Source organism: Apodemus sylvaticus, chromosome 1 (genome assembly GCF_947179515.1).
Source record: "Apodemus sylvaticus chromosome 1, mApoSyl1.1, whole genome shotgun sequence".
NCBI lineage: Eukaryota > Metazoa > Chordata > Mammalia > Rodentia > Muridae > Apodemus > Apodemus sylvaticus.
Genome location: NC_067472.1, coordinates 22660537 through 22676743, shown reverse-complemented (window position 1 = coordinate 22676743; position 16207 = coordinate 22660537). Strand labels below are relative to the sequence as shown.

General features: G+C 39.2%; 1 protein-coding gene across 3 annotated transcripts in view; it reads left to right on the top strand.

Annotated features, from left to right (window-relative positions):
* LOC127677203 (cytochrome P450 2C42-like) overlaps positions 1 to 16207 on the top strand; it is a 60352-nt gene that overhangs the window by 24763 nt on the left and 19382 nt on the right. For all 3 annotated transcript variants that reach the window (XM_052172365.1, XM_052172367.1, XM_052172363.1), the window contains one exon: positions 6040 to 6181. In XM_052172365.1, the coding sequence (XP_052028325.1) occupies positions 6040 to 6181 (142 nt within the window). The remainder of the gene's footprint in view (positions 1 to 6039; positions 6182 to 16207) is intronic.

Below are 16207 nucleotides of genomic sequence, written 5' to 3'. Positions count from 1 at the left end.
CCATTGATCCTCCTGCCTGTCACTGTACCAATACCATGCAGTTTTTAACACTATTGCTCTGTAGTATTGCTTGAGGTCAGGGATACTGATTCCCCCAGATTTTCTTTTGTTGCTGAGAATAGTTTCAGCTATCCTGGGTTTTTTGTTGTTCCAGATGAATTTGATAATTGCTCTTTCTAACTCTGTGAAGAATTGAGTTGGGATTTTGATGGGTATTGCATTGAATCTGTATAGTGCTTTAGGCAAAATGGCCATTTTAACTATATTGATTCTACCGATCCATGAGCATGGGAGGTTTTCCCATTTTTTGAGGTCTTCTTCCATTTCCTTCTTCAGAGTCTTGAAGTTCTTGTCATACAGATCTTTCGCATGTTTGGTAAGAGTCACCCCAAGATACTTTATACTGTTTGTGGCTATTGTGAAGGGGGTCATTTCCCTAATTTCTTTCTCAGCCTGCTTATCCTTTGAGTATAGGAAGGCCACTGATTTGCTTGAGTTGATTTTGTAACCTGCCACTTTGCTGAAGTTGTTTATCAGCTGTAGGAGCTCTCTAGTGGAGTTCTTTGGGTCACTTAGGTAGACGATCATGTCGTCTGCAAATAATGATAGTTTGACTTCCTCCTTTCCAATTTGTATCCCTTTGACCTCCTTATGTTGTCGAATTGCCCGAGCTAGTACCTCAAGTACAATATTGAAAAGATAAGGAGAAAGGGGGCAGCCTTGTCTGGTCCCTGATTTCAGTGGGATTGCTTCAAGTTTCTCTCCATTTAGTTTGATGCTGGCTACCGGTTTGCTGTATATTGCTTTTACTATGTTTAGGTATGGGCCTTGAATTCCTGTTCTCTCCAAGACTTTAAGCATGAAAGGATGCTGAATTTTGTCAAATGCTTTTTCAGCATCCAATGAAATGACCATGTGGTTTTGTTCTTTGAGTTTGTTTATGTAGTGGATTGTATTGATGGATTTCCGTATATTGAACCAACCCTGCATTCCCGGGATAAAGCCCACTTGATCATGGTGGATGATCGTTTTGATGTGTTCTTAGATTCGGTTGGCAAGAATTTTATTGAGTATTTTTGCATCGATGTTCATAAGGGAAATTGGTCTGAAGTTCTCTTTCTTTGTTGGATCTTTGTGTGGCTTTGGTATCAGCGTAATTGTGGCTTCGTAGAAGGAATTGGGTAGTGTTCCTTCTGTTTCTATTTTGTGGAATAGTTTGAAGAGTATTGGTGTTAACTCTTCTTTGAAGGTCTGGTAGAATTCTGCACTGAAACCATCTGGTCCTGTGCTTTTTTTGGTTGGAAGACTTTCTATGACTCCTTCTATTTCTTTAGGCTTTATGGGACTGTTTAGATGGTCTAGTTGGTCCTGATTTAATTTTGGTATTTGGTATCTGTCAAGGAAATTGTCCATTTCCACCAGATTCTCCAGTTGTGTTGAGTACAGGCTCTTGTAGTAGGATCTGATCATTTTTTGGATTTCCTCAGTTTCCGTTGCTATGTCTCCCTTTTCATTTCTAAGTTTGTTAATTTGGATACTTTCTCTGTGCCCTTTGGTCAGTCTGGCTAAGGGTTTATCTATCTTGTTGATTTTCTCAAAGAACCAGCTCCTGGTTTTGTTGATTTTTTGTATGGTTCTCTTTGTTTCTACTTGATTGATTTCGGCCCTGAGTTTGATGATTTCCTGCCTTCTACTCCTCCTGGGTGAAATAGCTTCTTTTTGTTCTAGGGCTTTCAGGTGTGTCATTAAGTTGGTAATGTATGCTCTCTCCATTTTCTTTTTGGAGGCACTCAGGGCTATGAGTTTTCCTCTTAGCACTGCTTTCATTGTGTCCCATAGATTTGGGTATGTTGTGTTTTCATTTTCATTGTGTTCTAAAAAGTCTTTAATTTCTTTCTTTATTTCTTCCTTGACCAAGGTGTCATTGAGTAGAGTATTGTTCAATTTCCACGTGTATGTGGGTTTTCTGTTGTTTCTGTTGCTATTGAAGACCACTTTTATTCCATAGTGATCAGATAGGAGGCATGGGATTAGTTCTATCTTCTTATATTTGTTGAGGTCTGTCTTGTGACCAATTATATGGTCGATTTTGGAGAAGGTACCATGAGGTGCTGAAAAAAAGGTATATTCTTTTGTTTTAGGATAGAATGTTCTATATATATCAGTTAAATCTAATTGGTCCAAAGCTTCAATTAGTTTCATTGTGTCCTTTTTTAGTTTCTGTTTTCCTGATCGGTCCATTGAGGAAAGTGCAGTGTTGAAGTCACCCACAATTATTGTGTTAGGTGCAATGTGTGCTTTGAGTTTTAATAAAGTTTCTTTTATGAAAGAGGGTGCCCTTGCATTTGGAGCATAGATGTTCAGGATTGAGAGTTCTTCTTGTTGTATTTTTCCTTTGACCAGCAAGAAGTGTCCCTCAGAGTCTCTTTTGATGACTTTGGGTTGAAAGTCAATTTTATCTGATATTAAAATGGCTACTCCAGCTTGTTTCCTGAGACCATTTGCTTGTAAAATTGTCTTCCAGCCTTTTACTCTAAGGTAGTGTTTGTCTTTGACCCTGAGGTGTGTTTCCTGTATGCAGCAAAATGTAGGGTCCTGTTTACGTATCCAGTCAGTTAGTCTGTGTCTTTTTATTGGGGCATTGAGTCCATTGATGTTAAGAGATATTAAGGAATAGTGATTGTTACTTCCTATCATTTTTGACGTTATTTTTTAAATTTGATTGCTTAACTTCTTTTGGGTTTGATGAAAGGTTACTATCTTGCTTTTTTCAGGGTGAAGTTTCCCTCCTTGTATTGGTGTTGTCCTCCTATTATCCTTTTTAGGGCTGGGTTTGTGGATAGATATTGGGTGAACTTGGTTTTGTCGTGAAATATCTTAGTTTCTCCATCTATGGTGATTGAGAGTTTTGCTGGATATAGTAGTTTTGGTTGGCATTTGTGTTCTCTTAGAGTCTGCATGAGATCTGCCCAGGACCTTCTAGCCTTCATAGTCTCAGGTGAAAAGTCTGCTGTGATTCTGATAGGTCTTCCTTTATATGTTACTTGGCCTTTTTCTCTTACTGCCTTTAATATTCTTTCTTTGTTTAGAACATTTGGTGTTTTGATTATTATGTGACGGGAAGTATTTCTGTTCTGGTCCAGTCTGTTTGGAGTTCTGTAGGCTTCTTGTATATTCATGGGCATCTCTCTCTTTAGGTTAGGGAAGTTTTCTTCCATAATTTTATTGAAGATATTTGCTGGCCCTTTAAGTTGTAAATCTTCACTCTCATCTATGCCTATAATCCTTAGGTTTGGTCTTCTCATTGTGTCCTGGATTTCCTGGATATTTTGGGTTACAAGCTTTTTGCATTTTGCATTTTCTTTAACTGTTGAGTCCATGGTTTCTATGGAATCTTCAGCATCTGAGATTCTTTCTTCTATTTCTTGTATTCTGTTGTTGATATTTGCATCTCTGTCCCCTGATTTCTTCCCAAGGCTTTCTATCTCCAAAGTTGTCTCCTTTTGAGTTTTCTTAGTTGTTTCTACTTCTGATTTTAGATCCTGGATGGTTTTGCTTAGCTCCTTCACTTGCTTGTTTGTGCTTTCCTGTAATTCTTTAAGAGATTTTTGTGTTTTTTCTTTCATGACCTCAGCCTGTTGACCAAAGTTCTCCTGTATTTCTTTAAGAGATTTTTGTGTTTCGTCTTTCATGACCTCAGCCTGTTGACCAAAGTTCTCCTGTATTTCTTTAAGTGTTTTTTGCATTTCCTCCTTGTTGGCTTTTGTATTCTCCTGGATTTCTTTCAATGATTTTTGTGTTTCCCTTGCAAGGGCTTCTAACTTTTGATCCATTTTCTCCTGAATGTCCTTCATGTGTTCCTGTACCAGCATCATGACCAGTGATTTTAAATCCAAATCTTGTTTTACTGGTGTGATGGGGTATCCAGGACTTGCTGGTAGAGGAGAATTTGGTTCAGATGTTGCCATATTGCCTTGATTTCTGTTAGTGACGTTCCTGCGTTTGCCTTTTGCCATCTAGCTCTCACTGGTGTTACTTGGTCTTGTCAGTGCTGGACTCACCAGTGCAAGCTGCCCCTTCCCCGTTGGCCTCTGGTGCACAGCTTACACTCTGCACTGCCTGTAGACAGGGTGCTGTTGTCCAGGCTGTTCAGATCCCGAAGCAGGCACCTGAAGGCTCCCGCTGGGGCCCGCAGGATTTATTGGAGCACACCGACTTCTCCCAGCTGGCCGCCCGGAAGCCCCCACTAGCCTCTTGAGGGACCTGGAGATGTGGCGGCCACCCAGGCTGATCTGAAGCGGAGAGAGTTGAGCTGGGGGCTTCTGCCTGAGGCCTTGCCCCAGATTGTGTCTGTGGACCAGGTGGAACCCGTGTGCACCCCCAGGGAGCTCCGAAGGTGAATGTTGCTGTGACCTCCCCTGTGCTCCGCTCACTCCGCTGGGCAGCCGATTTCCCCAACCGGGCTGGCGCACACTAGGTTAGCCTTGTCGCCCGGGCCCTGAGTCCAGGCAAATGCCTGGGAGGCCAAGGTCCGAGCAAAGTTCCCCTAGGGCTATGTCTGTTATTTGGGTCCGCCAGGTGACCCGGATGGCGGGCGTGCGCGTCCGCGCTCCCCGAAAGCACCGGGAGAGTCTGTTGTGCTAATAACCTCCTGGGCGGGTTGACACACAGATGGCCCACCAAGCCGCCCAGTTCTTGGGGTCAGTCCTGTGCCTTTTGGGGCCTAGACCCCTGTTTTGTTAGCCTCAGGCTACGCTTGTTAGCCGTCTCTGCCCTCCCGAGCACTCTGGCTCCTGTAGGCAAAATGGCGGCGCGTGCGCCGGCCGGGGCAAAAAAAAAACTCGTGGCTGGGTTGGCGCCCCGATGGCCACTCGAACAGCCCAGGGCCTGGGTGCAGGCCAACGCCCGTCTGGCTCAGACCCCTGTGGTGTTGGGCCTAGGATTATGTTTGTGTACCTCAGTCTGACCGATCTCTGGAGCCCGGGATCAAGATGGAGGTGAGTCTCTCCTGACTGGCGGGAAGCCGAGTTCTGAAGTGGCTTCCGTGCAGTGAAAGGCTCCGCAGAACCGCAGTTGCTTGCCGCCCGGCTGGTCAGCGAAGGTCAGTGGTCATGGGCGCAGGGCCTAACTGGACCCTGTGTCGCCTTGGTTCCACCGCTGATGGCCCTTCAGCTGGAGCAGCCACTGCTACCGCCGCCGCCGCCGCCGCCCGACTCCTTCTATTTCTTTAGGCTTTATGGGACTGTTCAAATGGTCTAGTTGGTCCTGATTTAATTTTGGTGTTTGGTATCTGTCAAGGAAATTGTCCATTTCCTCCAGATTCTCCAGTTGTGTTGAGTACAGGCTCTTGTAGTAGGATCTGATGATTTTTTGGATTTCCTCAGTTTCCGTTGTTATGTCTCCCTTTTCATTTCTAAGTTTGTTAATTTGGATACTTTCTCTGTGCCCTTTGGTCAGTCTGGCTAAGGGTTTATCTATCTTGTTGATTTTCTCAAAGAACCAGCTCCTGGTTTTGTTGATTTTTTGTATGGTTCTCTTTGTTTCTACTTGATTGATTTCGGCCCTGAGTTTGATGATTTCTTGCCTTCTACTCCTCCTGGGTGAAATAGCTTCTTTTTGTTCTAGGGCTTTCAGGTGTGTCATTAAGTTGGTAATGTATGCTCTCTCCATTTTCTTTTTGGAGGCACTCAGGGCTATGAGTTTTCCTCTTAGCACTGCTTTCATTGTGTCCCATAGATTTGGGTATGTTGTGTTTTCATTTTCATTGTGTTCTAAAAAGTCTTTAATTTCTTTCTTTTGGGTGGGGGGAATTCAGTAGGCTGAATGTCTCACCTACTTGAAGAGTCTCATGAAAGACTTTTCCATACGAGATTGCATGATGCAGCAGGGGGTCTATATAGCTCCTGAACACAGGTCAGTTTCTTCTGCTAAACTCTCCAAGGTCTGTCAGCTGAAATTGTCACATGTAAGTAATTTTATTCACTCTACTAAGTACATTGACAAATAATTTTCTGGATAACACAGTCAAACCATTCCTAGGAAAAGCACAACCCAAAGACAGAGTTTACTTGTGAGAACTTGATCTTCACGGCATCTGATCTGTTTGCTGCTGGGACAGAGACAACAAGCACAACCTTGAGATACTCTCTGCTGCTCCTGCTCAAGTATCCAGAAGTCACAGGTAAGGACACAGGTGGGAAGCCAGTGAGTTTCAGAAATAATTTAGAAAAACACCACTGAAGTACTTCATTTTGTTTGTCTAAGGGAAGCCTCAGAATTTAACCTTTTGTGGCACCACAATCTGCTACATTTATCAGTAGGACCAAAGTGAGATATCTTAGTCCACAGTGAAGGAGGATGCTTCATAGAAATGCAGACACAAGGCAGGAACAAAAAAGACCAATAAAGTCCTGTTCTATTGAATGGGTTTCATGGCAAGTGAAACATTATTGTTCTGTAGAACTGCTTGATGTCGGGGATACTCATTCTTCCAAAAGATCTTTTTTGTTGAGAATGGTTTTCGATATCCTAGGCTTTTTGTTATTCCAGATGAATTTGCGAATTGCTTTTTCTAACTCTATGAAGAATTGATTTGGGATTTTGGTGGGGATTGCATTGAATTTGTATATTGCTTTTGGCAAGATGGCCACTTTTACTATATTAATCCTTCCAATCTATGAGCATGGGAGATCTTTCTATCTTCTGAGGTCTTCTTTGATTTCTTTCTTCAGAGACTTGAAGTTCTTGTCAATAGATCTTTCACTTGTTTGGTTAGAGTTACACCAAGATATTTTATATTGTTTGTGACTATTTTGAAGGGTGTTGTTTCCCTAATTTCTTTCTCAGCCTGTTTATCCTTTGAGTATAGGAAGGCTACTGATTTGTTTGAGTTAATTTTATATCCAGCCACTTTGCTGAAGTTGTTTATCAGCTGTAAGAGTTCTCTGGTGGAGTTTTTGCATCCCTCATATATACTATCATATCATCTGCAAATAGTGATAATTTGACTTCTTCCTTTCCAATTTGAATCCCTTTGACCTCTTTTTGTTGTCTAATTGCTCTAGCTAGAACTTCAAGTACTATATTGAATAGATATGGAGAGACAGGGTAGCTTTGTTTAGTCCCTGATTTTAGTGGGATTGCTTCAAGTTTCTCTCCATTTAGTTTGATTTTGGCTATTGGTTTGGTGTATATTGCTTTTATTATGTTTAGATATGGGCCTCGAGTTCCAAGATTTTTAGCATGAATGGAGGCTGAATTTTGTCAAATGCTTTTTCAGCATCTAATGAAATGAGCATGTGTTTTTTTTTCTTTGAGGTTTTTTTTTTTTTTTTTTTTTTTTTTTTTTTTTTGTATAGTGGATTGCATTGATGGATTTCTGTATATTGAACCATCCCTGCATCCCTGGGATGAAGCTTACTTGAACACGGTGAATGATCATTTTGATGCATTCTTGGATTTAGTTAGCAAGAATTTTATTGAGTATTTTTGCACTGATATTCATAAGGGAACTTGTTTTTAAGTTCTCTTTCTTTGTTGGATCTTCATATGGTTTTGTTATCAGCCTAATTGTGGCTTCATAGAATGAGTTAGGTAGTGTTCCTTCTATCGGTGTTAGGTCTTCTTTGAAGGTCTGATAGAATTCTGTACTAAAACTATATGGTCCTGTGCTTTTTTTTTTTTGGTTGGAAGACCTTCAATAACAACTTCTATTTCTTTAGGGTTTATGGGACTTTTTAGATGGTCTATTTAGTTCTGATTTAATATTTGTATTTGGTTACCTGTCTTGGAAATTGTCCATTTCCTCCAGATTTTCCAGTTGTTTTGAGTACAAGGCTTTTATAATAGGATCTGATGATTTTTTGAATTTCCTCAGTTTCTGTTATATCTTCCTTTTCATTTCTTATTTTGCTAATTTGGATACTGTCTCTGTACCCTCTGATTAGTCTGGCTAAGGGTTTATCTATTTTGTTGATTTTCTTAAAGAACCAGCTTCTGCTTTTGTCGACTCTTTATATGCTTCTTTCTGTTTCTACTTGGTTAATTTCAGCCCTGAGTTTGATGATTTCCTGCCTTCTACTCCTCTTGGCTGTATTAGCTTATTTCTGTTCCAGAGATTTCAGGTGTGCCATTAAGCTGCTAGTGTATGCTTTCTCCGGATTCTTTTTGGAGGCACTCAGAGCTACGAGTTTTCCTGTTAGCAAGGTTTTCATTGTGTCCCACATGTTTGGGTATATTGTGCCTTCATTTTCATTAAATTATAAAATGTCTTTGATTTCTTTCCTTATTTCCTCCTTGACCAAGGTATCCTTGAGTAGAGCATTGTTCAGTTTCCATGTGTATGTGGGCTTTATGTTGTTTTTGCTGCTATTGAAGACCACCCTTACTACATAGTGATCTGACAGGAGGCATGTGATTATTTCAATCTTCCTATATTGGTTGAGGTCTATTTTGTGACCAATTAAAAGGTCGAGTTTGGAGAAGGTACCATGAGGTGTTGAGAAGAAGGTATATTCTTTTTATTTAAGATGAATGTTTTATAGATATCTGTCAAATCCATTGGGTCTATAACCTCTGTTAGTTTTACTGTGTCTCTGTTTAGTTCATATTTCCCTGATTGGTCCATTGAGGAGAGTGTAATGTTGAAGTGACCTACAATTATTGTGTGAGGTACAATGTGTGCTTTGAATTTTAGGAAAGATTCTTTTTTTTATATTTTTATTTTCTATATTCTTTGTTTACATTCCAAATGATTTCTCCTTTCCCGGATCCCCCCCCCCCCCCTTATGTCCCATAAACCTTCTTCTCTCCATCCATTCTCCAATCACCTCCCTCCTTTTTCTCTGTCCTTATATTCCCCTCCAATGCTAGATCAATCCTTTCCAGGATCAGGACCCTCTCCATACTTCTTCATGGGAGTCCTTTGCTATGTGATTTGTGCCTTGGGTATTCAGAGCTTCTGGGATAATTAATATCCACTTATCAGAGATTGTATTCCATGTGTATTCTTTTGTGATTGGGTTACCTCACTTAGAATGATATTTTCCAGATCAAACCATTTGCCTAAAAATTTTGTGAATTCATTGTTTCTAATTCTTTTATGAATGAAGGTGCCCTTGAATTTAGAGCATATATGTTCAGAATTGAGAGTTCATCTTGGTAGACTTTTTCCTTTGATGAGTATGAAGTGTCCTTCCGTGTCTTTTTTGATGACTTTTGGTTGAAAGTCAATTTTTTTCTGATATTAGAATGGTTACTCCAGCTTGTTTCCTGGGACCATTTGCTTGGATCGGTAGATAGATACTGTTTGAAGTTGGTTTTGTCCTGGAATATTTTGTTCCCTCCATGTATGTTGATTGAGAGTTTTGCTGGGTTTGCCTGTGCTGGCATTTGTGTTCTCTTAGCATCTGTATGACCTCTGACTAGGCTTTCATAGTCTCTTTTGAGAAGTCTGGTGTAATTCTGATAGGCCTATCTTTGTATGCTACTTGGCCCTTTTCCGTTGTAGATTTTAATATTTTTCTTCTGTCCATTTAGTGTTTTAATTATTAATAGATGAGAGAAGATTTTCTTTTCTGGCTTGATTTATTTGGTGTTCTATAGCTTTCTTGTACCTTTATGGCCATGTCTCTCATGGCCATATTTTCTTAATTTGGATACTGTCTCTGTGCCCTCTGGTTAGTCTGGCTAAGGGTTTATCTATCTTGTTGATTTTCTCAAAGAACCACCTCCTGATTTTGTTGATTCTCTGTATAGTTCTTTCTGTTTCTACTTGGTTGATTTAGCCTCAAGTTTGATGATTTCCTTCTTTCTACTCTTCTTGGCTGTATTAGCTTCTTTCTGTTCGAAAGCTTTCAGGTGTGCTGTTAAACTGCTGGTGTATGCTCTCTCAAGCTTCTTTTTGGAGCCACTCAGTGCTATGAATTTTCCTCTTATCACTGATTAATTATATGGTCAATTTTGGAAAAGATACCACGAGGTGCTGAGAAGAAGGTATATATTCTTTTGATTTAGGATGGAATGTTCTATAGTTATCTGTTAAATCCATTTGGTCCATAACCTTTGTTAGTTTCACTGTGTCTCTGTTTAGTTTGTATTACCCTGATGTGTCCATTGATGAGAGTGGGGTGTTGAAGTCATCCACAATTATTATGTGAGGTGTAATGTATGCTTTAAGCTTTAATAAAATTTCTTTTATGAATGAGGGTTTCCTTGCATTTGGAGCATAGATGTTCAGAATTGAGAGTTCATCTTGGTAGATTTTTCCCTTGATGAATATAAAGTGTCCTTTCATGTCTTTCTTGATGACTTTTGGTTGAAAGTCTATTTTATTGGATATTAGAATGGCTATTCCAGCTGGTTTCCTGGAACCGTTTCCTTGGAAAATTGTTTTCCAGCCTTTTACTCTGAGGTTCTGTTTACCTTTGACACTGAGGTGTGTTTCCTGTATGCAGCAAAATGCTGGGTCCTGTTTATGTACCCAGTCTGTTAGTCTATGTCTTTTTATTGTGGAATTGAGTCCATTGATGTTAAGAGATATTAAGGAATAGTGATTGTTGCTTCCTGTTATTTTTGGTGTTATTTTTATGTTTGTATGGTTATCTTCTTTTGGGTTTGTTGAAAGAAGATTGCTATCTTTCTTTTTCTAGGGTGTAATTTCCCTCCTTGTGTTGGCATTTTCCATCTATTTTCCTTTGTAGGGCTGGATTTGCAGAAAGGTATCATATAAATTTGATTTTATTATGTAATATCTTGGTTTCTCCATCTATGGAGATTGAGAGTTTTGCTGGGTATAGTAGAATGGGCTGCCATTCATGTTCTTTTATTGTCTGTATTACTTCTGCCCAGGATCTCCTTGCTTTCATGGTGTCTGGTGAGAAATCTTGTGTAATTCTGATACGTGTTCCTTTATAAGTTAATTGGCCCTTTTCTCTTACTGATTTTCATATTCTTTCTTTGTTTAGTGCATTTGGTGTTTTGACTATTATGTGACAGTAGGAATTTCTGTTCTGTCCCAGTCTGTTTGAAGTTCTTTAGACTTCTCGATATTCCTGGGTGTCTCTCTCTTTAGGTTAGGGAAGTTTTCTTCTATAATTTTGTTGAAGATACTTACTGGCCCTTCAAGTTGTAAATCTTCACTCTCTTCTATACCTATAATCCTTAGGTTTGGTGTTATCATTGTGTCCTGTATTTCCTGTATGTTTTGGGTTACAAGCTTTTTGCATTTTGTATTTTCTTTGACTGTCGAGACAATGCTTTCTATGGTATCTTCACCACCTGAGATTCTTTCATCTATCTCTTGTATTCAGTTGTTGATGTTTGTATCTATGACTCCTGATTTCTTTCAAAGGTTTTTTATCTTCAGAGTTGTCTCCCTTTGTGATTTCTTTGTTGTTTCTTCTTCCATTTTTAGATCCTGCATGGTTTTATTCAGTTCCTTCACTTGTTTGTTTGTGTTTTCCTGTAATTCTTTAAGGAATTTTTGATTTTCCTCTTTCAGGGCTTCTGCCTGTTGACCCATGTTCTTCTGTATTTCTTTAAGTGATTTTTGTGTTTCTTCTTTATGAGCTTCTATCTGTTGACCCATGTTCTCTTCTATTTCTTTATGTGATTTTTGTGTTTCCTTTTAAAGGGCTTTTTCCTGTTGACTCATATTCTCCTGTATTTCTTTATGGGAGTTATTTATGTCCTTCTTGAAGTCTTCTATCAGCATAATGTGTTGTGATTTTAAATCCAGATCTTGCTTTTCAGGTGTGTTGGGGTATCCAGGATTTGCTGTTGTGGGAGAACTGGGTTTGGATGGTGCCATGTTGCCTTTGTTTCTGTTTGTAATGTTCTTGCGTTTGCATTGCCATCTGGTTATCTCTGATGTTAGCTGGTCTGACTGTGGCTTATCTTTCCTTCAAGCCTGTGTGCTTAGAAGAGTACAGGCCTTCGTACTCCTGAGATTCCAGTTCTCTTTGTGCACACAGGTATCTTGGCACTTCTGGGAGACCAGCTATCTTGTGGTGGTATTTACTTATGTAGATCTGTAGCCCAGGATCAGCTCTGTGCTCTCAGGACTGTGGACAGTCCTGAGAGGTTAGCTATCTTTCTGTGCCACTTGTGTAAGGTGCATTGTGGCAGAGGATCATCCCCAGTTGGAGACAGAGACCAGAAGGCTCCAGCCAACTGCTCTGAATGCAGCAGCTTCTCTAGGATGGATCAGGAGATGGTGTCTTCACTGGAGCAGAGCAGCCAAGAGTCTGCCCCAGCAGAAAGGACAGGTGGCAGAAGAAATGGAAGGGGAGTGTTATTTGGGAGTGTGGGGCTTTTGGTTGATGGGTGGGGAGTCTGCAGGCCCCCAATAGCAGCTCTGAGGCTCCAGAAATGGGACATGGCTTTTACCAACTGCTCCAAATCCAGCATGTTCTCTATGGTGGATCAGGAGGTGATGTCTTCACTGGAGCAGAGCAGCCAAGTGTCTGCCCCAGCAAAGAGGACAGATGGCAGAAGGAACCCAGGTGTTCTTTTATTGTTAAGAATTGTTTTCTTGTTCTGGGTTTTTGCCTTTCCAGATGAAGTTGAGAGTTGCTCTTCCATGTCTTGGAAGAATTGTGTTGGGATTTTGATGGGGATTGTATTGAATCTATAAATTGCCTTTGGTAGGATTGCCATTTTTACTATGCTAATTCTGCCAATCCATGAACAAGGGAGATCTCTCCATTTTCTGAGATCTTCTATTTCTTTCTTGACAATCTTGAAGTTATTGTCATATAGGCCTTTCACTTGTTTGGTCAGAGATACCCCAATATATTTTATGTTATTTGTGGCTGTCATGAAGGTAGTTGTCTCCCTAATTTCTTTCTCAGTCTGTTTATCATTTGTTTAAAGGAAGTCTACTAATTGACTTGAGTTAATTTTATATCTGGCCACTTTGCTGAAGTTGTTTATCAATGGTAGAAGTTCTCTGGCAGAGTTTTTGGGGTCGCTTATGTATACTATCATATCATCTGCAAATAGTGATACCTTTATTTCTTCTTTGCCAATTTGTATACCCTTGATCTCTTTTTGTTGTGTTATTGTTCTAGCTAGTACTTTGAGTACTACATTTAATAGAGATGGGGAGAATCGGCATCCATTTTAATCCCTGAGTTCAGTGAGATTCCTTCAATTATGTCTCCATCTAATTTGATATTGACTGTTGGTTTGCGGTAAATTACGTCTATTATGGTTAGGTATTGCCCTTGAATTCCTGATCTCTCCAATACTTTTAACATGAAGTGGTGTTGTATTTTGTCAAATGCCCTTTTTGCATCTAAGAAGATGATCATGTGATTTTTTTCTTTGAGTTTGTTTATATAGTGGATTACATTAATGGATTTTTTTGTATATTAAAGCAACTTTGCGTCCCTGTGGTGAAGCCTACTTAATTGTTGTAAATGATGGTTCTGATGTGTTCTTGGACTCAGCATGCAAGAATTTTGTTGAGTATTTTTGCATCAATATTAGTAAGTGAGAAATGGACTGAAGTTCTCTATTTTGGTTGAGTCTTCATGTGGTTTAGGTATCAGAGTAATTGTGGCTTCAGAGAATGAGTTAGGTAATGTTCTCTTTTATGGAATAGTTTGAGGAAGATTGGCACCAGGTCTTCTTTTAATTTCTGGTTGAATTCTGCACTTAATTCATCTGGCTCTGGGGTTTTATTTTTTGGTTGGAAGATTTTTAATGACTTCTATTTCCTTGTGAGATATGGGCCTGTTTAGATAGTTTACCTGCTCTTGATTTAGCTTTGGTATGTGGTATCTGTCTAGAAAACCATCCAATTCATCTAGATTATTCCAGTTTTGTTGAGTACAGGCTTTTATAGTAGGATCTGATGATTTTTTGACTTTCCTCCATTTCTGTTGTTATGTCTCCCTTTTCATTTCTGATTTTGTGTATTTTCATACTGCCTCTCAGCCTTTTAGTTAGTTTGGCTAGGGGTTTATCTGTCTTGTTGATTCTCTCAAAGAACCAGCTTCTGGTTTTGTTGATTCTTTATATTGTTTTCTTTGTTTCTATTTGGTTGATTTCAGTCCCAAGTTTGACTATTTCCTGCCTTCTACTCCTCTTGGGTGAGTTTGCTTATTTCTGTTAGAGTGTTCTCATGTGTGCTGATAAATTGTTAGTATAAGATCTCTCCAGTTTCTTTACCAGGGCAATAATGTTATACACTTTCCCCTTAGCTCTGCTTTCATTGTGTCCCATAAGTTTGGGTATGCTGTGTCTACATTTTCATTAAATTCCAGGAAGTATTTAATTTCTTTCTTCATTTCTTCCCTGATCAAGTTATCATTGAGTAAAGATTTGTTCAGTTTCCACGTGTATATGGGCTTTCTGGAGGTTTTTTATTTTTTATTTTTATTTTTATTTTTATTTTTTTTGCTGTTATTGAAGACTAGCCTTAGATATTATTTCTATCTTCTTGTATTGGTTGTGGGTTATTTTGTGACCAATCATATGGCCAGTTTTGGAGAAGAAACCATAAGGTGTTGAGAAGAAGGTGTATTCTTTCATTTTAGGGTGAAATGTTCTGTAGAGATCTGTTAAATCCATTTGGTTCATGACTTCTCTTAGTCTCATTGTGTCTCTGTTTAGTTTCTGTTTCAATGACCTGTCCATTGGTGAGAGCTGGAAGTTGAAGTATCCCACTATTTTTCTGTTTTGAGCTTTAGTAATGTTTCTTTTATGAATGTGTGTGCACTTGCATTTGTGACATAGGTGTTCAGAATTCAGACTTTCTCTTGGTACATTTTCCTCTTGATAAATATGAAGTGTCCTTTTTTAGCACACTTGATAACTTTTGGTTGAAAGTTTATTTTATTGGATATTAGGATGGCAACTCCTACTTGTTTACTGGGATCATTTTTGGTAAACCTTTTTCCATCCTTTTACTCTGAGATAGTGTCTGTCTTTGTTGTTGATGTGTGTTTCTTTTATGCAGAAAAATGCTCAATCTTATTTGCATATCCAGTATGTTAGGTTATGTCTTTTTATAGGTAAATTGAGTCCATTAATATTGAGAGATACTAAAGAGAGATAGATGAGTGTTGGTTCATGATATGTTTTTTTTAGATAGCTTTATGTGCTTGTAGCTCTCTCCTTTTGTCTTTGTTGTGAGATGCTTAATATCTTGTCCTTTCTTTGGTCCAGGTACCTTACTTGTGTTGGAGTTTTCCTTTAAGGATCTTCTGTATGGCTGGATTGGTAGATAGATATTGTTTGAATTTTGTTTTGTCCTGGAATATTTTGGTTTCTCCATCTATGGTAATTGAGAGTTTTATTGGGTATAGTAGCCTGGGCTGGCCTTTGTGTTCTCTTAGCATCTGCATGACCTCTGGCCAGGTTCGTCTGGCTTTCATAGTCTCTCTTGAGAAGTCTGATGTAATAGGTCTACCTTTGTATGTTACTTGGACTTTTCCCCTTGCTCCTTTTAATATTCTTTCTTTGTTCTGTGCGTTTAGTGTTTAGATTATTATGTGACAAGAGGATTTTTTTTCTGGTTCCATTTATTTGGTGTTCTATAGGCTCCTTATACCTTTATGGCCATCTCTTTCTTTAAGTTGGGAAAACTTTCTTTTATGATTTTGTTGAAGACATTTTCAGGTCTTTGAGCTGAGACTCTTCATTCTCCTCTATTCTGATTATTCTTAGATTTTTGTCTTTTCATTGTGCCCACAATTTCCTGGCTTCTTTGGCTTAGGGTTTTTTTTTTTTTTTTTTATATTTTGATTTTTCTTTTACAGTTGTGTTAATCTCTTCTACTATGGTATCTTCTACACCTGAGATGCTTTCTTCTATTTCTTATTGTCTATTGATGATACTTAAATCTGTTATTTCTGAATTCTTTCCTAAGATTTCCATTTCCAGTATATCTGCATTTGTGCTTTCTTTATTGTTTCTACTTCCCCTTTTGGTCTTGGATAGTGCTATTCTGTAGCCGCCCACGGCTACATGTGAACCGGGGACCTGGAAGAGAATTCTGGGGATAAACGGGAAGGGGACGAAAGGTAATTGAGTCAAGACGACAGTTGCCGATAGAGACTGACTTTACTATTATTTAGCCAATATATATAGTCTTTAGAAAACAACCCTGACCCCCAAATGGCCGCGAATTCCTTGGTTCTTCTTCTCAGCGGGTCGCCTGCTTCCAGTCACCTAGGTTTCTCCTGGTCTCCAGGTGAGA